The following is a 20,795-nucleotide window of genomic DNA, read 5'->3' as shown; positions in this document are numbered from 1 at the left end:
TAATTAGTAATTATTATCATCTCATTTGTAAAAGAGCAGTTAATATATGATACTATATTTATGCGTCATAAACCTTTATGGGATGTTATTATATAGTTGCACCTATTCCTCATTTACTAACATGTACTAACAATGTCTGTCTGTCTGTCTGTCTGTCTGTCACTATTGCAAACGGCTGGACCAATCAGGGCCAAAGTTCTTCTGCATACTGCCAGTAGGCCAAGGAAGTAGTTTTTTTTCCACATATGTTTTACATTTTGTGAAATGCACGTTTCCACTGTCTGCCAAAGTTCAATCAAATTCAGCTTTTGACCTCTCCAGTCACTGACCTTGAACACACAGTCAAGAGCTAGAGAGAGTGGGTGGGACTGAATGGACAAACTTTGCGACGCACACACAAAAAATGAATTCCCAACGTTTTACCAGCCAAATAAAAAAATTGCAACAACAGTTTTCATGTGGGGCTACCAAGTTTGTAATAAATAAGCACTACTTCATTAATCATCTATACCAGGGGTCTTCAACAGGGGGTCCGGGACCCCCAGGGGGTCCTCAGAGTTAGTACAAGGGGTCCGCCAAATCTTTGTGTGATATGATTATGATTACCTTTTTACCTTACCTTGAACCTTAGAATCCCTTTTCTGAGGAGAACTTTCTGCTATTTTTGGCTAAGAGGTATAGGTGTAGAGGGAAAAAAGAGCAGACCAAGTAAACAAAAAAAGTTCTGAAACACAATTTTATACAATATAGAGGGGGTCCCTGCTTCATCTCTCTCTCAGCTAGGGGGTCCTTGGCCTGAAAACGTTGAAGACCCCTGATCTATACCTTTTCAGTCAGCATTAGCTTGCTGTGTTAGCCAGGTAGATACTATAAACAAGGTGCTGCCAATATCTATTGCTCTTGCCACTTGACTCTCTGCTTGTGTTGACCATAGCGGCAAAGTTACCACTAGGGGTGTGCCGATATATTGTCCCGCGATATATCGCGATACGTTTTCGCGACGATATGTATCGTTTTGGGGGAAAAAAATATCGTTTTTGATTTTTTTTTTTTTTTTTTTTTTTTTTTTTTACAATCATAATAATCAGGCATGCAAACGGCCCCGAAGTGAAAAGAGAGACAAGATGTTTTTTTTTCGGGTCAGGTGTCATACTATTTGGATTCAAAACGGCTATTGTAGCTGAAAAGCTACAAGTTTGCATGTCTGAATAATGCAAAAACAGAATTATTTGTTTGCATTTTCTTTTTTTCTCCTCCATATATTTTCATAATAAAAAAAGTGCGTATCGTATCGTATCGAAATCGTATCGAAGTTGTGAGCCAAATATCGTATCGTATCGTTTCGTGAAATGAGTGTATCGGCACACCCCTAGTTACCACCCATGCACATCCTCTATTTATACTGTATATACTGTATATAAGCAGTCAAAGCAGCTTTGACTAATGGTCTCCACTAACTACTTTTGCCAGTGCACAGGCAAAACGGAAGTGGGTGTGGGGAGGGCGGACATCTGCTTTATTTTATACTCATTTTCAGAGCTTCTGACGTACAGATTGTTAAGCAGAAGAATTTGAAAATTGTGGGAGCAAACTCGTCTGTCTCAAGAGAATAGTGCAAAATAGTCAACTAGAAATACAGCATTGCGGTTGTATGCCTCCGCCAACCAGTTACCGTTCACATCTGCGTCTGTCCAGACTCACATAGTGTGTAGTGACGACTTTGAAAGAGTTCCATGAACGTGTTAGTCTAATCAGTTCATCATGGAGTCCTAGTGAACATTTGTGCCCAATGTCATGAAATTCCCTCCAGGCGTTCCTGGGACATATCATTCACGAGAATGGGAAGGATATGAGGTGACAGTGACCTTGACCTTTGACCAAGCACCTACCTACTTCTAACCAGTTTATCCTTGAGTCCAAGTGGACATTTGTGCCTAATGTCATGAAATTCTCTCAAGGCGTTCGTTCCTGAGATATCGCATTCACAATGTTGGGACGGGCGGACATACTGTACGTACGTATGTATACGTACGTACAGAGAGAGAGCAGAAAGAAAAGAAAGAGAACATGACAATGTTCAATGATATTTAACTCTGAACAAATTATCCATCTTTTTGTGCTTGCTTAGAGTATAATACCCTTTCTGATTTTGGGTCGTCTTGTGTGTTGTGTTTTGGTCTGGTTGATGTTTTATTTCATGTTTTTTGCTCATTGTTTTGTATTGTATGTTTACAGTATATTGTACTGCTGTCTTTAGGACCCCCAAGAAAACGAGATGCTGCATCTCAAGGGGTTTTTCCTAAAAAATAATACAGGTTATGGTCCTGTGCAGACTTGGCCTTATTGAGACCAAAAAGCTGCAGAAGCAGTGTGGTGGTTGGTAGGGGTCAGTGGTGCAGCAGCTGTGTATGTCCAATGCATCTGAACTATTTCCTAATCAGGATACTTTGAAAAGAGAGATTGCGAGAGAGAAAGAGAGACAGACAGACAGACAGACAGACAGACAGACAGACAGACAGACAGACAGACAGACAGACAGACAGACAGACAGACAGACAGACAGACAGACATATGGCTAGGAGTCATATGTGGTTAGGGGTCCATATGGAGGTGGAAAATGTTTCTTTTATAGTTAAATTTTATTCCACAATTTTGCAATGATACATCACATGACTATATATGTGAATACATAGTTCATGACATCGCATAATTACATTTACCGGTAGATTTACCAGTGGCTTCAAGGTCAGTGCTTTCTTGTGGGTTTTCTATTTCAAAAGGAAAATGTTTCAGAACCACTGGGCTAGTGTAGTCAAGGTCACACAGACAGACCTCTGCCTTTCTTATCTACATTACTCATCTTTCAGTGTAATAATCACTCAAATACGTCTAGGATGAGGGGATGATGATGCTAGTATGCCCTAACTTCAACAATAGCTAGGCCTATCACCTCATCAAAACACCACAGCCACGTATTACATAGATCAGTTAATAGATGCTCTTTCTCATTTCAACATGATTGTAATGGAGAATAGGAAAGCGTGCCGTGAACATTCACATAAATAAGCATAAAAAGTGCACATGGGCATAAAATGTCCATGGGCTGCCTGTCTATGGCAGCACAGGAGCCACTGGAGCCACCAGACTCCAATCCTGACGGAATCCAGTTTTTTTTTTCTTACCACAGTCTCATTCTCGCGTGTGATTACTGGGGTTGAGAGAGCAGCTACTTGCATATCAGTGCAATTCATATTTGATTACAGACTGCAAGCCTGCGAGAATAATACAAAATAATTAATTTGTTTAAGAACATTCAATTAAGGCTGGAGATTGATTAGTATAGTGTATACTGTAGTGTACAAGTAATAATACTGTAAAAGTCCACATCCAGCCTATCCAGCAGCTGACCTCGTCTGTCTGTCTTTCTGTCTGTCTGTCTGTCTCTCGCAATCTCTCTTTTCCTGATTAGGAAATAGTTCAGATGCATTGGACATACACAGCTGCTGTACCACTGACCCCTACCAACCAACCATCACTGCTTCTTTTTGGAGGAGTCTCAATAAGGCCAAGTCTGCACAGGACCATAACCTGTTGAAATTAGGAATAACCCCTTGAGATGCAGCATCTCGTTTTCGAGGGGGTCCTAAAGACAACAGTACAATATACTGTAAACATACAATACAAAACAATTAGCAAAAGCAGAAAAAAAAACATCAACCAGAACATTGTCATGTTCTCTTTGCGCGCACACACACGCACACGCACACGCGCACACACACACACACACACACACACACACACACACACACACACACACACACACACACACACACACACACACACACACACACACACACACGCACACGCGCACACACGCCTTGAGAGAATTTAATGACATTAGGCACAAATGTCCACTTGGACTCGAGGATAAACTGGTTAGAAGTAGGTGGTCAACCCCCCTTTTTACTTAAAGCTGCCCCACTGTTTGTTATTATTTCAGTTTTTAGTTTTTGACTGTCAATTATTTTTAAAAACTGTTGGTCATCACTGAGAATTGAAAATAAAATAGGTTTGTAAAATCAATGGATTCATATGATTCCATGTGTTAAACTTGAAATAGTCATGCACATGATGACCAAAATAAAAACATTTAAAAAAAATAAATAAGTAGGTGGTCAAAGGTCATGACAACCTGTTGCACAGCAAAGTGTTGTGAGCTCGTAGATCAGCTATTTTCAATTAAACCGGTGTTCATTTTTTTCTGGGGACCCCTGGTACCCCCTCAAGGACCCTACTTTGAGAACCACTGTACTAGCCTATTGTCTATAATCTGAAATGTCATTATATAATCAAACACAGCACTGAACTCTTATTCTAAGATAAACAAAAACAACAACACAAATGTTGGTTGGGTTTGTATGTTAACAAGTTTTTTATTTGATTGATTTTATTATTATTTTCGTTTTATTCAACTAATCTTGTATTACAGACACATTGAAAAGGTTGGTTAACATAACCGAGAACATTTTTCTCTGGGTAATTTACCTGTGTCACACACCTTTGGGTGCCAAGCTTGGTCTCTAAAAAATAAATCCTGCCCTGATCCATTTAAATTCCAGACTCCAGGACGTCACGGCTTCCACGCCTCCCACTTTTTACCCCCATTGTGATTCTCCGGCTCACACATACTTACTATCCTAGACTTAGCAGGAGTTGGAGCGAGTGATCAAGGACCTACACGCCGATAAAACAAACCCTATATCGGCTTCGTCGTGGATGGATTTCACTTCTTCTAAGGGATTTTTACAGAACGCAATGATCGTGCCGCTCGAAATCGTGGGAAATCGGTGCGACTGAAGGGCTCAGATTAGTTGAAAAAGTAGTTTCCCTTGAAGTTTTTTTTTGTGTTGCCCCACCACCACCGTTGCAGAAAGAAGAGCGAATTCCCAGTTTACACCATTTAAGCAGCAGCCTGCCAGAGCCATCATGGCGAGGCGGGGAGGACTAGGGGAGAGAGCCGTGCTTTTGACGCCGAACGCGCGCTCGGTTTTTCGGAATACACTTCATGGTGACTTGGTGTCTGTTCTGTGGAGCTCCGTGGCGGGCTGGATGGTACTGTGTTTACTGTGTTGTGGATCGTACTGCGGAGCCGAGACGGAGTTCTCGATCCTGGAAGAGGCACAAGTTTTATCCGAGCAAATGAAGAAACTGTCCTCGCAGGAGCTCGGGGTCTTTACTATGCAGGTAACATGTGGGGATTGAAGTTCCCTATTTTTATCATGGTTGCTAATGTTTCCTTTACGGTATGTGTTACTACTATACATAATAAGTGTTTTTGTTTGTACAATAGTCTAAATTTAGAATCCAAAACGACAACCAAATCCCAACACACTAAACGCCGAGAAAGAATCTTAATAAAGTTGTCTTCTACAAACACTAGAGTGGTGGATTTATTTGCAACTTTGGTAGAAACAATGTTACCACCATCATTGCTACAGTGTAGCCTACCTGCCCTGCCCAGTAGTACAGCGGTACTCTCTGAAGTGTGTAATATGTTACAATGTTATCACCATCATTGCTACTAGTGTAGCCTAACTGCCCAGTACAGCGGTACTCTCTGAAGTAGTGTGTATGTTACAATGTTACCATCATTGCTACAGTGTGTAGCCTACCTGCCCAGTAGTACAGCGGTACTCTCTGAAGTGTGTATGCGGATATTGACCGTGATGTTGCAGTGAGAGAGCAACACAGCAGCACCTTGAAGTTATGAGAGAGCAGCAACACATCTGCCAGGACATCAACGTAGTGGAGCAATGGTGTTTACTGTGTATTTTGGAATCTGAGGATTTATTTATTGTGATTATGGCCACAGGCCACATCACAGGTCTAGTGCCATGGTCGTCACCTAATCACACCTTCGGTTTAATAGCTCTTATTATTTACAATAACACAAATTGAAGCATAGCCTACTAAAGGTGATTGTAGCCTTTAGACCCATGCATCGCCTATTTGGATGCTCGCTTTTTTCAGTTACTTTCAAACAACAATGATAATAATAATAAAATACTTAATAGTGTCAGCAAATTAAATTAGACAATTTAGCCACATTGATAGAAGTGATTTTTCATTTCTGCAGCTGCAGAAATTTAGGTGTGTGTGTGTGTGTGTGTGTGTGTGTGTGTGTGTGTGTGTGTGTGTGTGTGTGTGTGTGTGTGTGTGTGTGTGTGTGTGTGTGTGTGTGTGTGTTGATTAACTCTATGTTTGAAGGTTTCCTCCTGTTATTTAGTAAAATTTCGTGTATTCTGACATGATTTCTGTTGAATTTTGGATGTGACATGTGGAAATACACATTGGAAACGCTGGGGTGGTGTTCCTTTCCTAGCAGAGACTTGTCTCATTCAGTCACCAAATGGCAGCAGGCAGTGCAGTGCAGTGTAGTGCTGGTGTGATGGCCATGGTGGGTGGGGGTGGGTGCTTTAGCACTTCAGAGGCCTGGGCTGAGGGCTCAGGGGGCCCAAACACAGAGGCAAGGCGGCAGGGGGCCCCGGCCCCAAATGCTGTTTCATCTTCTCAGCCTCCACACTGAGCTGCCTTCATCCCAGCTCTGGGAGATGGCTTTGAGGACTGCCTCTGATCCCCGGGATCAGCCTTTTTTCAGAGGCCATCTCTCTCTCTGAGCTATAATATTCCACTCTTCTCTATACTTACTCGTGTTCTACTAAACTGTCATTCTTTAATATGTGCATCTTTTTATTCCTTTTATTTTGTCATTCTCCCTTTTCTCTAACACACACACACACACACACACACACACACACACACACACACACACACACACACACACACACACACACACACACACACACACACTACCAATTATTGATCTTCCCCCTTTTCTTTCAATCACCCTCATTTCCATTCTCCTCCATCTCTATTAGCATCTCTTCTTTTTGTCTCACACTGGGCCAGAATAGTTACTCTGTCATGTGAAATAATTACCAGTCCTCTCTCTCCTTCTCATGCGATTTTATTCTATCTTGGAGTTTTTAGATTTCATTTAGCAACAACAGGGCTTTTATGACAAATATGTATGGAGTATAATCTACGGGGGATAGCAAAACCCCCTTTGGGTCGATGGTCATGTTGTTGTACAAGCTGTGAAAAATCTGAATTGGCTTCCAAAGCTAATTTGAATTTGATTGAAGCAACACCCCTGCGCGAATTGCTCAAACTCATTTCCCACAAACGCAAGAGATGCATCCAGTTAAAACAGCCGTCATGTGCCCAGGAAAACAGCTTTAGGAATCTGTCGGCTCTGCTGACACCTGCGCTGGCGCTCAGATGTGGCCTGACTCACAATCTGCAGGTGTGTAAACTGAACTGGAGAAGTGTCGCGTCTCCCCGCTGTCTCTCTGTATGTACTGTAAAATCCATAGGGATAAACTCAGAGTATACAAAATGTACGAATATTCCCATCAGGGTCCATTTGGTTACAATCTTACACTCTCCTTTGGGATAATTTTACTCTGTGAGTGTACAAAATACCAAGTGGGTCTATTTGGTTACATTTGTACACTTTCAGAGTTACAAATGGAGAAATGATTTTACTGTGTACACAACAGCCATTGATTTTCCTATTAGTTGAAGTGGTGTAAGTGTTATCCATATATAACAATGCCATTTTAAAATGAGAAGTTAAGAAATTGTCTTCAGTTGGAGACCTAGCTTCTATTATTTCCAAAGCAAGCTTCTTTACATTTACTTTGCTGTATTGTAGGCTATTTAGACAGCAAAATCCTGAGTCTTAACGATGATGAAAGTGCACTCAGAGTTAAATAAGCACTCAGGATTTTGCTGGGTAGATGCATAAAATGACAGTTAAGTGCTCATACTGTGTCATTCCTTAGATTCAGAAGTGTCCAACCCGGGATTTGTTTCATGCACTACCTCCGGTCAACCAGTAGTGGTCCTACACGACCACAGGGTCTAAATATCTCAATAGAAGAGCAGAGAGACCACCATCAAACACTGCAGCTGTTGTATACGTGAATACACATACTCTATACACATTGGTTTGAATAAAAGTTATGGATTGCAGCTTTAAAAAGCATACAGTCATACACCATGAAAATTTAGATTTTGCCGTAATTCTAGCACTCTTGACCCCACCCCTCATTCTGTGGTAGATGTGTAATTTGAGGCTAGCTAGCACTGTCAATGTTTCTGAGTCATTGGGTCATACGTCAAACTACAATCTATCATTGAGTTACTCAATTTATCTAGGGGTGTGCGTGTGTTCATACTTAACCACTTAGCCCTTTTTTATACATTGTCAGACGACGTTGCACGTAAACACAACAAGTAACTAAAAAAAATATATTTTTTTGGGGGGAAAATGTGTTAAAATGTTTAGGGCCTATAATGAGTTCATGACATGCCCAAAATAGGGTTAATTGACTAATGCAGCCCATTTCCCGATAGACTGTATTTAGTTTTTCATAAGCTTTGCTATTTTTTGAATTATGTACTAGAATGAGCATATCTTTGCCAGTTCTACAGTCACTGATAGCTCTAAAGCAGTATGCTGCGTGATGCTAATGAATTATTTAATTAATTAGCATTTCATTTTGATTAATTCATTAAACAGACTGTTTGATTTCTTATATGGTTGTTCATCGATTAAAAATAATAACTTTCGTTGTGGACATCCATAGTAGCATCAGATGTCCCTGATTTCAAGTAAGAGATAGATAAATATTTAGGTTTCCAGCAGCATGCTTGCTGGTGTATGCATAAAACTCACATTATTTACAAAATAGAATACTTTATTGTCGTATTGTGTGATATTATCTGATCATGATATGTAGGTTTCATATGCAGTGTTATTTATCAAATTGAGTGTCATTGCATTCACAAGCCCTTTTTTGTGTGCGTCGTATCATGGTAATTGGCAAATAGCCTTCTATTATGTCAGGTTGTGGATTGACTATGTTGGCTGACTCCCCCTCTTATCGATGTGAGCACCACCCCAAAACACTGGTCTGTTACATATTATGCATGAATTTATCGAGCCTCAGAAAGTTAGAAGAATCCTTGGTGGCACGATAATTGATAAAACACGAAGACCACTAGACAAAACAAACACAGTGATCCCTCATCACTTTGTATCCCCAATCATTTTCCCTAAGAGAACCCCCCCCCAGCCACTGGCTGATTATTTATGAAGGAAATGTCACTACGTTTATTTTAAGTACCTTGGGACTTCGCTCCATCATATGAAAAGTGGTTCCTGTAACCAGAGGAAAGGGAGTGAGAGAGGAACTGTGGTTTGTTTTGGGGTTGGGTCGTCCAGTATCCAAGGCCCCCTAATTGAATATTGATAGCCGCTTTTCTCTGGGAGGCTGTTAACAGGAAAAGAGAAAATTGAGGGAGCCCGGGCCCCATCATTAGGCTGTGATTTTCTGGGTTGGGTTCAGTCCAAGGGTAACACTCGTTGAGAGGCTATCAGGGAGACCTTTCCGTCTTACTTTCTTTCCACTTGGGCTCGACATGTTTTTGTTAAACCTGTTCTACATTTCTGTCTGTCTGTGTCACTCTGTGTACTCTGTGTGCTTGTATTTTCCATAGCCACATTAATCCTGGCGTCCCTATTTTTTGCTCTTTTCATATTAAATAATAACAGATTTACAAGCTCATGTACACGTTTGTACATCTATTCTTCTTTAACCCATTAAGACCTGGAACGCACCTGTGTCATTTTTTGATTTGAGCTAAAAAGCATTATTTTACACTTTGGCTATTCAAAAATAGCAGATATACAAGCGCGGCACCGAGTGCCGCGCTACGAGCTTGTAGATCTGCTATTTTTGAAAAATAGTGAAGATTTGTGCAAATCTTTGAATATATATATTGTTTTAAAGTGATTTTCTTTACTCAAATCTTTGCTTCTGGAGGTCCCTGGAACAAAATATTTTGAGATGGGGGGTCGGCGGCCAAATACATATAATTTTGGAGGTCCTTGACATGAAAAGGTTTGAGCACCACTGATATAGAAACATACGTTTTCAACATCTTCTGTTATACCCCATCTGCCTCTTTTTTTCTCTCTCCGTTTCTTGTACTGCGTTTTTTTCCCCCTCCTTACCCCTTCTGGAAAATGCAGAGAAGAGGAGGAGGGATTATGGGTATGCAGCAGGACATCAGAATTCCTACTTGGTTCTCTGCAGTGCAGCTTCAAAGCTTGTGTGTCTCTCTGTATTGCTTCCATGTCCACGCACTCAAACAGCCATGATGAGCTCTGCTGGCCCACTGCTGCATGTGAACCTGTCTGTCTGATGTTCTCCGTCTCTTTCTTTCTCCCTCTTTGTTTCCCTGTCCTGCATAGTCTCTTTTGAAGGTTACTATCATTTATGTCTGACGTTTCCTCTATACAGGTATATTGATATTTATAATCCAACAATATGAAAATAAATAAGCCGTCATTTTAAAAGAATCCCTTTAATGTTGGGCTTTAAGGCTGCTTAGTGCGGTGACCAGTACTTGCAAAGAATAATTTACTTTAATTACCTGCTGTGAATATAAGTGGGTTCTATGAAGGAAGTGAACACATGGGTTATCATTGGAGGTGTGGATTCATAGACCCTACAGTTAGCTGATTATGGTCTGTGGAGTCCTGCTGTGGTTGTTTCCTTGGTTAATTGGTTGGTTACAGAGTAATAATCATCCTTCAGGGTACCTGGGTTAAATTGTAACCTATTGTGCCCGTATGGTTGTATGCCGTCAACGTCGAGAAAACTGGGGATGTCCCATCACTCCCTGTTTGGACTCTTTCCCGTGTACTGTTCCCCTGCTCCTTCATTGCTACTTTGACTGCTGCTGTTTTTGTTCTGTTTTGAGGCCTGAACCTCCACTGACCCCACCGATCCAGTTGTGCTCAAGTCATGGAATGTCCATTGGTTGTGAAAGGTAGTGGGGTGTTCTCTTCAAACCTCTTGTCTCCCTGTGTGTATTCCTCTCTGGAACTCTATGGGATGTTCAGGTTGTCAGAGGCAGAGCCACAGGTGCTTCGCATTAAGTCAGTCGTATGTATTTCATCGAAATTGCAGAACTTCTCTTCTTTGGTTCAACCATAAATCTGGTCGTGCCCCTGCAGTTTATGAGCCCTCTGTGGCTGCGCTGAAATATCTTCAGTCTCTGTTCACTTTCCTTTTTAACTGCTGCTTCCAGACGTCTTTTTTTTTTACACTGTTGATTTCACACACAACCTGTTGGAGTTACTTTCCCAAGACACTACTACTGTCACATGAATGCTTAGTATTATTTTTTTATTTGAAAAAACACATATAATGGTGGTGAATGAGCCCACAATGTGAGCCCACAACTGGATTGCAGCCAAATTGTGGTGTGTCGAATTTAAAATGTGTATACTGTATGCCAGTTGCTCCCAAAGAACATTATCCTGAAAACTACTGACTGGATTGCCATGGAATTGGCTGTGCACTTCCATGCAACCGGGAGGATGACCCCTGCTAATTTAGGTGACACCGTGGCCTTTTTTCTAGTGCCACTCGAAGGCCAAAGTGTGTGCACTTGGGTCCACTTGCGTACAAGATATTTCTAAATCTAATGGGTGGATTTCCATGAACCTTGAAGAGTGCATCCATGCTCCCTGGAGGTTGAACCCTGACCATGATGACTGACCCCATATCCTTTACTCTAGTGCCACTCTTAGGCCCAGATGTAATCTTAGCATGTAAGCTGTCCCTTAATTTAATTGGCAGATTTGAGGATGAACTCGTCTGATTCTGGTGACCCTGTGGCCTTAACACCATTCCGACAAAATGTATCGTTGGCTTTAATGAGCAGCACGGTTGGGGCTGCTAGCAGGGCTTTTAGTCTCGGGTCTTGCTTTGTTTGTGCAGTGGTTTCTTATGCACTGCTATTTATGCTGGTATTGACCTTTCATATCGATGATTAAAATACCTTGCTTCTACTAGATTTTAAATTGACAACAACCACATATCACATAAACAATAGGCCTTCATGGGTCCTTGCATCTCAAAGCTCGCTCGGCGCAAGAAAAAGAGACACAGAGTGAATTTTAAAACATTTAAAGTGAGAGTAAAGACATTTTGAGTGATATGGTGAGTTCCAGGCTAAAGTTTACAACAGTGAGTTTGTTGGCTAAAGATTACAACAGTGAGTTTGTTTCTAAGACTCATGAATGTTTCTAAACATAGCCTTCTATGTTTTCCAATTGAGATTGACTGTTTTCTTCCATTCATTTTTTTTTATTATCCCATTGTCTTTCTTAGAAGAAACATCTGTATAATGTATCCTAAGTGAGGTCAAATGTAGACCTACCTTCATCCGACCAGAATACATCAAAACTAGATTGAAAATGTTCTCTTTTTCACAATAGAAGCTCTTCTCTCTTTGCAGCATAGCTCCCTTGGAAGGCATATGTTTTTTATTTATTTATTATAATTTTTTCACTCCTAGTCATTTCTCATTTCTATAAGACCCCCATGTTTTTTTTGACAGTATAAATGCAGCCCAGTTCAGCTCTTGGCTCTGGCTGTACGGTGGTGAGCTATGAGCCCAAAGCTGATGTTCTTCCCGCTCTGCACTCAGCTGTTGTGGTTTTAGCTAGTTGGTATGGTCTACGCCACATCATTTATCTGACTGTCTTTTGATGTTTTTTCCACAATTCCCAGTTAAAAGCTGCCCCTTTTTTGCTGGGCTTGGGCCTTGACCAAAACATTTATTTCAGCAGTGTTTTTACTGTTTTCTTTTACGACAGCCTCTTTCACTCTCCCTTGCTCTCTCTGTTATTCACCATGCCTCCCTTCTTTCATCTTGTACGCCCTATTCACATTTTGAAATTAACATGTGTTTTGTATCCAGATTGCATTTACACCTTGTATTAAAATGCGTCCCCAGTATACACAAATCGGATCGGTTTCCCTCACCAAATCCATCCTCTTAAAAGGTGTCCAGTGCCCAGGAAATGATTATTATGCACTTTTAAGTATTTTTTCAAAACGGAGGAGAATATAGTATGTTCTGGCCGTGTGTGTTTTATGGATGTGCACACGTACACACAGCAGCTAATTTAACTGACATTTAAACACGTTTTTACAGTCTACACGCCTAGTTTACAATTAAAGCAATGCTAAGAAAACTGATTATGAGTATTATAAAAGCCATTTGAAAAGCCTAATATAGTATTCAAATAACTAGGTTTTATTTTAAATGCTGAACTGCATTTTGCAGCACTGCATTTTGCTTATGGTTATGCTACAAAAAATGCATGCGAAGAAACGGTAAAATGGTTTAATTTCAGACAGCAATTAGGAAATCAATGTATTTCTCACGTGAAATTCAAACGGGAAAAACCATGGTTCATTCAACTTGTTTAATGGAAGAATTCTCTAGTGAATTCTGCCGGCCATTCCAGCTGTTTTTGTTGAGGAAGGTACTTTTCCCCCCTGAAGTTACGCTTGGAGGCAGTTACCATGTTACAAAGCTTCAAACTGCATGAATACTGCCTTAAAGACGCTGCCTTGAGCACTTCAGGAAGTAGTAGGATCAGCATCGACAACCTGCGACTGCTGTGGGGTTTACATTTTAGACAGACAGACAGACCTTTATTGATTCCATGGAAGAAATTCAGTTGACATGGCATTACAGCGGTTATGAAACACAGGACAGATACAAAAAGAGATCCAGCGAGGATTAACAAATAATACTAACAGTAATTTAAAAAGAGAAGCAGGTAGTAATGCAAGGGGATTGGGAAAAGTACCAGAAACCAGGAGATTTTAGGTGCAGTTTACACGACGATGCTCCCTGCAGAAAAAAAAACTGAATTTTATTTTACCAGATGTGTCGCGGGTTTGACTCCCGTTCCCGACGACCTTTGGTGTGTGTCACCCCCCCATCTCTCTCCCCATTTCCTGTCAGCCTACTTTCCCTATCCCTCTCTAAAATAAAGGCATAAAAAGCCCCGCCTTAAAATCAAAAAAATCTAAATCAAAACGTGTGACGACACAGCTCACGGCGCGCCGTCACGTCACAATCTATTGCCTCCATAGAGTTATAGATTACCTCACATTTCCAATTACATGCTCTTCAACCCGTGGGAAACGGAGGTCTATTTTTGAAGTATCCATAACAACTCCAATTCTACATCCATCCAGGCAAAATGATCTGTTTTGGAGTGTGTTTTATAGTTTGTTTACAGTCGCGCTGTGTTTAAGGAAGTAGAAGGAAATGTTTGTACGCAGGCCATAGACTTATAATATCTCTAGAGGGCGGACTGCCCCGTCCCCACCATAATTTCAATGAAAGTTGCTCACAAGCACATGAAGCACCCCAACGTTGGAGCCAATAGAGCAGGTGCGTTTCAGACGATAGAAGCATGTGCAGCAGCGTCCCAAATGTGGAAGTCCTGCAATAGCAGATTAGGCCACCAGGCTTCTGAGGCTTCAATCATTCTCTGCGGTTTTGGGGGCTTGACACAGGCAAATGGTCTATCTGTGGTGTGTTGCGTGGCAGCGTCACACTGCCACCTGGCATGCACACGACAACATTTTCAAGTGTAGTCAAAGTGCACTAACGGTATATAAACAGTGTATAAACATACTCAAGTGTACAGTATTGTGGGTAGAAAAGAACAGTCTGTGACAATGGGTTTTGCAATGATAATACGATAATAAATGGTACTTTAACCAGCTAGTATTCCCATGTCAAAGTGTGTGTGTGTGTGTGTGTGTGTGTGTGTGTGTGTGTGTGTGTGTGTGTGTGTGTGTGTGTGTGTGTGTGTGTGTGTGTGTGTGTGTGTGTGTGTGTGTGTGTGTGTGTGTGTGTCAAAACTATGTTGTTTATGAATGAATTTTGGTACAGACCATATCTCTTCAGTAGTAATTCTGGGGACAGGGGGGGGTTTCATCATTTTCCTGGATTTCAGGATTTTGTCAAACAAGGCTGCCAAAAACCACTCATTTTGTGAATAATATTCCTTGTTATCTTGCCTCTCCATTTTGTTCTTCTATAATGAAGGAAGCTGAGTGCACAAGTCCTCCCAGTAGCTAAACTTGTTCCTCTGAAATGGTCTGATATGAAACAGGAGAACAAATTAACATGCCTTATTTAATAAGCTCACGTTCAATTGTTACTGCAAACGTATCCTCTCACTACATAGACAAGTGCACATGCGTGCAATATATAGAGGAAAGGACAAGAGTGAGTGAGTGAGTGAGTGAGTGAGTGAGTGAGTGAGTGAGTGAGTGAGTGAGTGAGTGAGTGAGTGAGTGAGTGAGTGTGTGTGTGTGTGTGTGTGTGTGTGTGTGTGTGTGTGTGTGTGTGTGTGTGTGTGTGTGTGTGTGTGTGTGTGTGTGTGTGTGTGTGTGTGTGTGTGTGTGTGTGTGTGTGTGTGTGTGTGTGTGTGTGTGTGTGTGTGTGTGTGTGTGTGTGTGTGTGTGTGTTCAAACCTGCCAGTTTTACTTACTTAGCTTCTACAGGGTTGACCTGCCAGTGTGGACCAACAGACCCCTAGCCATCACTTGGCCTTTATAGCAAGACAGCTCCCTTCATTCTCCTGAATGGACCAAACTCAAAATGAACTCTTTTTGAAAGAGAGAAAGGGAAAGGGAGAGAGATGGGGGATGGGGTAAAGCAAAAGACTCTTTTGGGAGAGGAGAGCCCCCCACGCCCCCAGACACAATAGACTTTCCACACACGCATGCAGACATGCACTCAAACAGAGGCTTTGCATTCTTGATTAGGAGAGTTGGATAGCCCGCTGTGGAGTGAAAGTTCAGGCTGGTTTTCTTGCCTCTCTCTCCTCTAGTCAATGTTTATGTGTCTCCCTGAGGCTATGTCTTGCATACATAAACTCTCAGCGAAGCCAAACTTCGCAGTTGTTGAGAGGAGTTATCGCCGGAGTTGTCCGCATTTTCAAGGCATGTTTTCTTTTGCCGCCCCCCGCAGCAGAGCTTTTTATTTTTATTTGGATAGCTGTGATTCTTTTGGGTAAAGATCTGACTCCGTATTTGCAACAGTAGGCTATTGGCCCCAGCGTTCTCTAAAGCACATGACTCTGTGTGGGTGTGTGTGTGTGTGGGTGTGTGTGTGTGTGTGCTGGGAAATGTTTTAACTTATAATGAATAAATAATAAATAAAATTGACCCTTGCGGTTCCATTCTTACACTTTCAGAGTTAAATAAACACCCTGTATTCTTCTGTGTGTGGCTGAAAGAAGAGTGGGAGAGACGGCGTAGATCTACATTGTGTACACACACACACACACACACACACACACACACACACACACACACACACACACACACACACACACACACACGCCTAATACACTGTAGCCACTGTTCCAGCTGCTTGGCTGGAGCTCTGGGATAGTGAGGGATTAAGTGACTCCTCTTCGTTAGACCACGCCCACCACACACTCTGAGGGCACGGGGTCAAGAAGGTCAGCTCAGTTAGTCTAAGACTTTTCCTCAGGACCATTCATAAACATTGTCAGGTGGGAAAAAATGCCCCTGGCTTCCAAACTGTTATTAGTCATCTTCCGATGTTGATGTGAAAAACAAAAATACTTAATGCAAAACACATACTAGTAAATTAGATGTTATTCATTGTAGTTGTATACATTTTTTTTACGAAAGCAAACTTGAGAATCAAAAAGTCAATATTTTGGTATCATGTTGACAGCGCTGTATAACTGCCCAGCATGTTTGTATATAAATGTGTTCTCCAGTAACTTCATGGACTCATGGATTGGATTCTGTTTGGTGTGTTTAGACTAGTCCTTTTCACATAGCTTTGGCATCTAATTTGTTTTCATGAGGACATGGGAGGACTTGTCCTTGAGAAAATGTGACAGGTGAAGTGCATTGTAGCCAGATGCTGGTTGGTGAAAGTTTGATTGATTACTCTGTCCTCATGGAACTGAACTTGTTCCCCATTTTGTTTGTTATGTGCAATTTATTTGCTGGTGTTTTGCGTGCTGAATATAGCATGATCTACAAGCTCGCAATGCATTACGATGCTACACGTTGTGAGCTTGTAGATCTGCTATTTTCGGCGCACGGCACCGGTGTGCAACTAAGAATCATGCCAACTCTTCTTTCAGCCACACACAGAAAAATATAGGGTGTTTATTTAACTCTGAAATGTTTTATGCCAGTCCGAGATCCACATGAAGCCCCGCCGTTCCCATGTGGGTCTCCAGATCCACATGATAACATTTTTATTCTGTTTATTATTTGTTATTGAGAGCGAGAGCTAGAAGAACTCCTGTTACTGTTTCTTCATGCCAGCAGGTTTCTCTCAGGATTCTGACTACATTTTATCTGACAGAAATGCCTATTTTTATCTGCAGAGGTAAGGAGGAGGCACTGGAGCAACTCGGATACATTTTTCTGCCTTTTTATTAAGCTGCAAAGTACAAGTAAAGGGACAAAGTTTTGATGTGCAATTGTGCATTACATCTTCGTCAGGTCCTGATTATCTCTACGCCTATTGTTATCTATCTCTCCCTTCTCCTCACATCCCCTTCTTTTTTTCCCTCTCCATTCCTATCTTTCTGTTTAATTGCATTGGTGATTACTGATTAGTACTTGAAGTGTCAGACCTTTGCTTTTGTCTTCTGGGGGGTTTTCACCTTCAACATAAGGATGAGTCATGTTTTGAACTTTGACCCACCCCTCTGTCTATCTCCATAGTACATAGTTGGTCAGCACAGCAAATGTCAGTCTTCTCCTAGAGAAGCTATAGTGAGAGGGTGGACTTTTCAACTGGACTGAAGCGATGAAACGCTTAATTTGTGTCCCCGGCCTCCCTTGTTCGTGCCGTTCGCGCCAAGTTGTGTCTTTGCATTGACTTTGTATGTAATCGCACCAATCGAGGAAATATCTTCACGCCCAGTGTGAACACACCTTAAGAGTTCTCTAATTGGGATGAAGCTGTGGAGACACGACAAGTGACAACATAGGCTGCATACGCACATTGTCAAAAAACACACACACACACACACACACACACACACACACACACACACACACACACACACACACACACACACACACACATGCGCTCAGCCACACACAGAGCTGCTGCAGCTGTGTTTAGCTATCCGTGTCTCTGAGCTCAGTGCTGTGTGTGCCAAACAACTGGTTCATTTGATCTGCACTGACTCACCAGCCATGGAAGATGAGTTTTCGCAGAGCCAAACAGGCCCTGGTGTTAAACATTACACTGGATATTTTCTCCTGCTGCAATATCCCCATTATATGAACTCAATAGTCCCAGAGATGTATTCATCAGAGGTCTGTTTTGTTTCTAAAACTCAACTTGTTCTTCTGTGGAGACAGAGTCACTGGATGTGGGTTTGCGACCTCCTTTTTGTGTCCTGACTGAAACAACTATCAAGTCAGTTTACCTGTCTGCTCTCTCTCTCTCTCTCTCGCTCGCTCGCTCGCTCGCTGTTGGTGTTTGCTGTACCTAATTTGGTTTCAGAGCTGAGACAAACATTGTCTGGTCAATCCGAGATGCAAGCAGTCAGTTCACAAATTAAGATGTCTGTAAATTATGTATCTTTTTGTTTCACAAAGTAGGCTGTGTGAAGAGCGAGCCTGCTCTTGCTAAAGTTCTCTGTGACTTATCGACCCAATAGGGATTTGGATTATCTTCAACCAGTGAAGTGAAATTGTAATGCGATATTTTTTTTTAGCTTTGTGAGGGAGGAAGATTCCCTTCAGTCCTGTGAGAGGGTCTCTGTTTTTCATCTACTGTTCTCAGGTCTGTGAGTTGGCAGTACAACCAGTTCATTTGAGCTTGAAAGTTCAGTCGGGAGGAAAATAAAAATATGTAATACAGACATCAATCTATTCCATATTAGTAGACAAAAAGTTTTGGAGTCGTCCTGTGCACAGCTGTGTAGCTCTGGGTGCCAGTTGGCACAGAAAAGACGTAGATGTAGAATAAAGCTGGAGAAATCCAGTGTACTCAAGTAGCTATTTGATTTTATTTAGCTAAGTTAGGCTATATTGAGATAAAAAATACAGCAGCACATTTTGTAGAGAACTTGCAAAATGTCAAGCTTTTATTATTTTATTTTAGACATTACCTAGAGAGAGAGGGAGAGGGAGAGAGCATCTTGCGCATGGACAACATTTGACAACTAAAAGTGTGGTGTAGATGCATTTTGAAGCTTTAAATATTTAGATACATATTATTTGCAATTTTGTCTCTGTTGAGCCTGATAAGCTGTCACGTTGGTTTTCTGTCTTAACAAAGACAAGAAGGGAATCTTCCCAAAACATTTACTGCTCTCTCACTCTGTTTGTGTGTGTGTGCCTTCCTAGCTTAGCGCCATAGTGGCATGCTTGCTGGGAGAGCAAATGGAGAGGAACAAGCTTGTCAGTTTTACTATGTGTGCACTCGTTTCTAAGCTTCAGTAGAAGTCTGGTTTCAGCTTTGAGCAGGAAGTCCATGCGTCAATTATTTCTATCCTTTGCAGCCTTTCTGAGGCTTTCAGTTTTTCTTTTGTCTTTTTGTTTTCGGAAGGCCTCCATGTTGTCAGGTGTCGTGCCGTGCCAGTGTTGATCTGTATGTCTAGTCAGCCACAGCCACAATAAACAAACGCAACTTAAGCTGCTTTCTCATTTGAACACTGGAAAATGTCCGGGGAATCAGGTCGGGACATTGTCCGGTGTTGGCCTTTAACACATGTAGCATGCACCAGGAGATGCATTTCAGATGCGTTCACACATGAAGGTAAATAGCCCGTTTTATGAGGTGAGGGGCAGTGTCTGTGTAGTAGACGCACAACATTAGCTGCTCCCACTTAAATATAATGGTATGAGGGAGATGCGAGGAGTTTTACTTCCTTCCATAGAACATGACAAAGACATTGAATTGCTTGACATGTGGTCACCCATTGATGCACCCATACAAAACACAAACGAAACATCTCTACTACTTTTCATCAAAACGAGTAGAGTTGTCCCGATACCGTTATCGGAAATGTGTCCGATACTCCTTATTTGGTCGTATCGAAATCGGCGAGTACGCCAGTCTATGCACCGATCCGATACCAGGGGTTGACACTAACGGTTGCCCGACTGCCCGTGGCAGGTAAATAAAACCTTCTGGTTTAGTTCGATGTAAAGTTTAACACAACACGAGATGTCTGTCTAAACACCTGAACGTGGCCAGAGCTCTCCGTCTCCCCCTCTCTCTCTCTCTCTCTCTCTCACACCCACACACACACACACACACACACACACAAGCCACATGCACACTCTCAACGTGCAGTGGCTCTTGACCTCTGGAGAAATTACAAGCTCAAAAAGCTCATTCAAGCATTCTTTCCCAGTAGAAAACACTTGGCGGCTATTTAACTACGGGGCGGGCAGGCGTGTGTGTGAGATGAGCATGGCCGCATCCCACCAGCGATTTCTCCTGCTAGTCCCTGACCGACGTGTGAAAATACAAGAATGCAGCAAGCAGCTTATAAAGCCATCCTTATGTCAGATTCAAAACCGCAATGCCAGCCCAGTCAAATTATGGGAAAGTAAGTGTCTTCTGGTCTGTGGCATCAATCATATCGTATAAGGTTGGTATACAGCTGTTACATTTATAATAATTATATTTTATTATTATAATTGTTTTAAGCACTCTGGTATCGGGTCGGTACTGGTATCGGATCTGCCGATACACAAGTTGTGGTGTCGGGATCGGGAAGGATTTGTTTTTATCGGCACAACTCTAAA

General features: G+C 41.7%; 1 protein-coding gene across 1 annotated transcript in view; it reads left to right on the top strand.

The window, feature by feature from the left end:
* The first annotated feature begins 4,718 nt into the window (after positions 1-4,718).
* cachd1 (cache domain containing 1) overlaps positions 4,719-20,795 on the top strand; it is a 100,647-nt gene continuing 84,570 nt past the window's right edge. The window contains exon 1 of the mRNA XM_084067251.1: positions 4,719-5,244. Within this exon, the coding sequence (XP_083923377.1) occupies positions 4,987-5,244 (258 nt within the window). The 5' untranslated portion in view covers positions 4,719-4,986. The remainder of the gene's footprint in view (positions 5,245-20,795) is intronic.

The sequence above is a fragment of the Gymnoscopelus microlampas genome, assembly GCF_963454915.1.
Source record: "Gymnoscopelus microlampas genome assembly, chromosome: 9".
In the NCBI taxonomy this organism is placed as follows: Eukaryota; Metazoa; Chordata; class Actinopteri; order Myctophiformes; family Myctophidae; genus Gymnoscopelus; species Gymnoscopelus microlampas.
The sequence above is the reverse complement of the archived record's forward strand: the minus strand, read 5'-3'. Positions and strand labels throughout refer to the sequence as shown.